This window comes from Lactuca sativa, chromosome 1 (genome assembly GCF_002870075.4).
Source record: "Lactuca sativa cultivar Salinas chromosome 1, Lsat_Salinas_v11, whole genome shotgun sequence".
NCBI lineage: Eukaryota > Viridiplantae > Streptophyta > Magnoliopsida > Asterales > Asteraceae > Lactuca > Lactuca sativa.
In genome coordinates, this window is record NC_056623.2 from 32,913,016 (window position 1) to 32,919,015 (window position 6,000).

The window sequence follows — 6,000 nt, forward strand, 5'->3', positions numbered from 1 at the left end:
TAGGGGCCTTTATATACTTGTGGCTGCTAGGGTTTCAATGGAAAACCCCTAATTCCTTACTTAGGCTCCAAGCATCCCATGGACATCCTTCTTACAAGGCCTTGGACGATTTCTATAAGGCCTCCTATATAAATTCGTCCAACCCATTGCAAGGAAGTCCAGCAGCCCAGTTTGCAACTATCAATGATTTGCAAACCAGTCCCCTTACTTTTAGTTAGTTCCTTTAATCCCAAAATTAATACCAAATTAATTTTTGATTAAATACTAATTAAATAACATGATTTCCAATTAATATATTATTTTTATAATATATTAATAAATCATTAAATAACCTCTCTCTCCAAAGTCATCATGTCAAGTTGTTATGGTGAAGGCAACCCAAAATAACCATGCTAATATCAGATCAAGTACATACTAATTATAGTTATGGGTTTATACACCTAATCCAACATGGGAATCTCCAAAGGCTACAACTGGCCATAGGGACGTTGGTGCTCTGTCTTGACCTGACGACAGGTTAAACATCTCTCGACTACCCATGCCACATCTCTCTTCATACATGGCCACCAATAATCCTTTTTCAAGTCCAAATACATCTTGGTGGCCCCAGGATGGATCGAAACTCTCGACCTATGGGCCTCTTCCATCAAAATCCGTCGGGCTCCACCCGTATATGGCACCCATATCCGCCCATGGAAGGTCATAAGCCCCCGACTATTAGTCTTAAACTCATAAATATGCCTGATCACCCGCTCTCTCTTCCGGTTCTCTGGTCTCATGGCCACCGCTTGGGCCTCTCGGATGGTATCTAAGACTGGAGTCATCACCGTCATCCTCATACGCACGTCTTGGATCGGAGCACTCACTGCTCTACGACTCAGGGCATCGACTACCACATTAGCCTTGCCAGGATGATACAAAATCTCACAATCATAGTCTTTTACTACATCCAACCACCTCCTATGTCTCATATTCAGGTTGGGTTGATCCATAAGGTATCTCAAGCTCTTATGGTCGGTGTATATGCTACATCGGACACCATAAAGATAGTGGTGCCAAATCTTGAGGGTGAATACCACCACCCCTAACTCCAAATCATGGGTGGGATATCTCGTCTCGTGAGGCTTCAGCTACCTCGTGGCATATGTTATCACGTGTCCCTTCCAGGGGCGGTCCTAGCTAGGTGCCCGGTGTGGCACCGGCAACACCTAGCTTCCGCGCATGTAGTAGAAAAAAATTTATTTTTTTTAATTTTTACCTATTGTGCCACTACGTAAAAAAATCGTGCAACTACTAAAAAAATTGTGCAACTACATAAAAAAAATTTCACTCTATCGGGAATTACCAAACGAAAAAAATAATAACGAGCCCGCAATCCAATGTTTTAATCGATTATTGTCTAATAGTCCAATTGCCCAAAGCCCAAAAAAAACTTAAGTGGTTAAATTAGCAATTGGGCTAATTGCTTGTAAAAAAGATAGCCCATCCTAATTATTTGAGTTTCTAATTGATGATCGGTACAAGCAAAAAAAAAAAAAAAAACGATTACACAGCAACAACCGATCGTCCAGAAGTCGACTCAACTACTTGGCGCTTGCGGCTTGCCTCCAAGGCTCCAAAATTCAATCGATTGCCTAATGTTGATCACCCCTGGATGACTTCTATATTCTATCGAGTCACAGGCTCACAGCCCAATTGGCCAATTCTGTCTTCTTGATCGTGAGTCACAGCCCAATTGCCCAAAATCGATTTTGTTGTTTGCCTTGAATCTTGATCGATTTCTTGAAGCAATTTTCAACAAACTGTCTTCTTTCAATTTCTACAATGAAGCAAGTAAGTTTTACCAATTCATTTAGATATTTGAAATTGATATGTTTTTTAAAGATATTGATTGACTTGGGTGAAATTGATTTGTTTTGTTGAAGTTATATTGTTTGATTAGGTTATATTCATATATTGCTATGTTTTTTTTATTGAATTGATTGTTTGATTAGGTGAAAGCAACTTGTTTTATTGAAGTCATTGTTTGATTAGGTGTAATTGTTAAGTTTTTATTGAATTTTTGTTTGATTAGGTGAAAGAAACTTGTTTTATTGTTTGATTAGGTGTAATTGTTATATTTTTGTAGGTTAAACTAAGTGGTTTTTTTACCAAAAGACAAAGACCTAATCCTAATGAAAGTGGTGAAGAATGTTCCCAAATACCAATCACCAATCAATCAATTCCTTCCGTTTCTAATCCTAATGCAACTCCACAAACAACCAATCACCAATCATTCAATCCCTTCGGTTTCTAATCCAACTCCACAAACACCATGTTCTAACCAACCTATTGACTTGAAAGATCTTCCAAAGGACCTGGCGGATAGGCCATTGATTACAAGTTACAATTCAAATATAAGAGATGATGTAAGAAGAGCATATTTGCTTCAAGGGCCGTGTCAAGTAAGGGCACATAAGTTTCCTAAAAAAAATAGGTGATAGATTTAGAAGATTCGTTCCTTCATGGTTTAATGACTTTGATTGGTTGGAATATAGTGTGAAAAAGAATTGTGCATATTGTTTATATTGTTATTTGTGTGGGGACCTCATGGGACAAAAAGGAGGGAGAGATGCATTTGTTTCCCAAGGTTTTGATACTTGGAATAAAAAAGATGCATTTCGGACTCATGTGGGTGGTGTTGATAGTTTTCACAACAAAGCAAGAGAAAAGTGTGAGTTTTTAATGAGGGAAAAACAAGCAATTAATGTAGTCTTGAGGAGGCAAACCGAAGCGGAGGACAATAAATATAAAGCTCGATTACGTGTTTCTATTATTGTTGTTACACTTTTATTAAAAACCGGTTTACCGTTTCGTGGTCATGACGAGTCGGTTAACTCGGAAAATAGAGGGCTTTACATTGAAGTGTTAAAAGCCATTCGAGAGACTAGTGAAGAGATTTTCAACAATACTTTAGAAAATGCTCCTAAAAACAATCAACTAATTTCCCCTAAAATTCAAAAAGAACTTGTGCAATGTTTTGCACAAGAAGTACTTTTGAGTATTCGTGAAGAGATTGGTCAAGATGTTTTTGCTTTACTAGTTGATGAATCTAGTGATGTTTCAAAAAAGGAACAAATGGCTATTGTTTTGCGTTATGTCGATAGTCTTGGCTTTGTGAAAGAAAGATTCATAGGAATAGTGCACGTGAAGGATACATCCTCTTTGACCCTCAAAAACTCCATAAATGAAGTACTTACAAGTAATAAGTTGAGTTTTAGTCAGGTAATTTATTCTTTACTTTTTTTTATTTCAATTTAATTATATATATATATATATATATATATATATATATATATATATATATATATATATATATATTAATTGTTTTAAATTTTAATAGATAAGAGGACAAGGTTACGATGGGGCTAGCAATATGCGAGGGGAATTCAATGGTTTGAAAGCTTTGATATTACAAGAGAATGACACAGCTTTTTATGTACATTGCTTTGCACACCAACTTCAACTAGTAGTTGTGGCTGTAGCAAAGAAGCATGATGGTGTTAGTGACTTTTTTGAGCAAATTTTGTTGGTGGTTAATGTTGTTTGTGCCTCGTGTAAAAGAAAAGACTTACTACGAGAACAAGCAAGAGAAAAGGTGCAAAAAGGCTTGTGTAGTGGTGATCTTGAAACAGGAAGAGGGTTAAATCAAGAGACTACACTTGTTCGAGCGGGAGAAACAAGATGGGGTTCACATTTCAACACACTCACAAGTTTGATGAAGTTGTTTGCAGATGTTCTTGTAGTTTTAGATTTTGTGAAAGAGGAGGGAGGGTCATTGGCAAACCGTCAACAAGCATCTGGAATCTTAGCATATTTTAAATCATATGAGTTCGTGTTTTACTTACATATGATGTATGAAATTTTACACCTCACGGGTACATTGTCAAAGCAACTTCAAAGAAAAGATCTAGACATTTTGGAAGCTGCTTCGATGGTTAGAGGGACAATGGAGGCATTGCAGTCTTTTAGAAACATAGGGTTTGCTAGCATTTTGTCAAAAGTATCCTCTTTTTGTCAAACACACGAAATTGAAACTTTAGATACGGAAGAGTTGTATATTGGTGCGAGAAACCGTAGGACTAAAAAGACTAATAGGTTTCATTTTGAGGTTGAAATCTTCAACACAGTGGTAGATATGCAACTTACAGAATATCGGGATCGATTTAGTGAAACAAGCACCCAATTACTAGAATACATGGGTGCTTTGAGCCCTTGTGATTCATTTGCACAATTTGACAAATCAAAGTTATTGAAGTTGGGTAAGTTATACAAGTATGACTTTGATGATTCAGATATGATAGACCTCGAAGGGCAACTTGAGATATTTTATCACTCCTGCATCAAAGATGAGTGTTTCACTAGTTTGAAAGGAATTTCCAACCTTTCTCGTTTGATGGTTAGTACAGGGAAGCATCGGTCTTATCCTTTGGTTTATAAGCTTTTAAAGTTGGCTTTAATATTACCCGTAGCGACCGCAAGTGTAGAAAGATGTTTTTCAAAGTTGAAGCTCTTGAAGACAGACTTGCATAACAAAATTGGCGATGAATTTTTGAACGACGCATTGCTTTGTAATGTCGAGACGGAAGCACTTACGAAAGTTGAGGATAAAAAAGTAATGGAGCGGTTTCAAAAGATGTATGCACGAAGAGGACAAATTTAAATTATAATAGATAGTTGTTATATAATGTTTAATCAAAAAAATTGTATTAGATGGTTTATATTATGTTTGACCGGATTTCTTTTAACATTCTATATTATGTTTAACCAGAAAAAAAAATTTGTGCAACCCCTACAACTAATTCCTGCGTCTGCCCCTGGTCCCTTCTGCATCAACACATGGTACCCATTCCTGATATGGATGTATCATAGTAGAATACGAAATCCTCTACTCCCTCCAGAATGGCTAACACTAGAGCTTCGCACAATCTCTGGCGAAGAGTCTCGGATGATGCCTGCTGCTCAGGCCCGCAAGCAAAGATAACACCCTTCCTGATCAATTTGGTGAGAGGAACAACAATATTGGAGAAATCTCTGATAAACCTCCGATAGTAGCCTGCCAAACCCAAAAAAAAACTTCTAATCTCGGATGGGGACCTCGGCACCTCCCACTGCATAACTGCCTCAATCTTGGCCGAGTCGACCAAAATCCCATTCTGGTTAACGAGGTACCCTAAAAACTGGACCTCTCGTAAGTCGTAACTAACAATCACACTTGGAAAATTTGGCGTGAATCCTCCCCATCCTCAACACCCAAGAATCTCCCGAAGATGCTCTTCATGCTGTTCTCTAGACCTTTGAGTACACCAAAATATCATCGATGAACACGATCATCGACCGATCCAACATGGGCCTACACACCCAGTTCATGAGGTACATGAACACTGCTGGTGCATTAGTGAGCCCGAAAGGCATCACCACAACCTCATAATGCCCATAACGAGTCCAAAAGGCCGTCTTCTGGATATCCTACTCGCAGACCCTCATCTGATGATACCCATATCTCAAATCAATCTTGGAAAATCAATATGTTGCAACTGGTTAAACAAATTGTCGATCCACGGTAGTAGATAACGTTTCTTGACCGTCAACTTGTTCAACTACCGGTAGTCGATGCACATCCGGTGTGAACCATCCTTTTTCTTGACAAAAAGGATCCGCGCTCCCCACGACGAGCTACTCGGTCTAATGAAACCCTTCCCCAACAGCTCCTGGAGCTGCGAGGATGACTCCTGCATCTCTGGCGGTGTAAAGAGATATGGTGCCTTGGTAATAGGCACCGCCCCTAGAATCAGATCAATCCGAAAATCCACCTGTCTCTCAGGAGGCACACTCAACAATTCATCGGGGAAAACATTCGGGAACTCACATACCACTGGAACATTGGTAACAAAAATCGGCCTCTTAGTGACAACCTGCGTGTCCACCACATATGCTAAAAATCTCGCGCATCCCTGCTAT

The 6,000-nt window shown here is 38.7% G+C and overlaps 1 protein-coding gene across 1 annotated transcript; it reads left to right on the forward strand.

Annotated features, from left to right (window-relative positions):
* Positions 1-2,589: 2,589 nt before the first annotated feature.
* LOC111913606 (uncharacterized) lies at positions 2,590-4,702 on the forward strand. The gene is made up of 2 exons (XM_023909333.2): positions 2,590-3,264; positions 3,383-4,702. The coding sequence occupies exons 1-2, from the start codon at positions 2,590-2,592 to the stop codon at positions 4,700-4,702; spliced, it is 1,995 nt and encodes a 664-aa protein (XP_023765101.2).
* The last annotated feature ends 1,298 nt before the right edge of the window (positions 4,703-6,000 follow it).

Coding starts and splice junctions, on each gene's coding strand:
- LOC111913606 (XM_023909333.2), top strand. CDS start 2,590: ATGGGACAAAAAGGAGGGAGAGATGCATTTGTTTCCCAAGGTTTTGAT. Junction 3,265..3,382: donor ATAAGTTGAGTTTTAGTCAG/GTAATTTATTCT, acceptor AAATTTTAATAG/ATAAGAGGACAAGGTTACGA.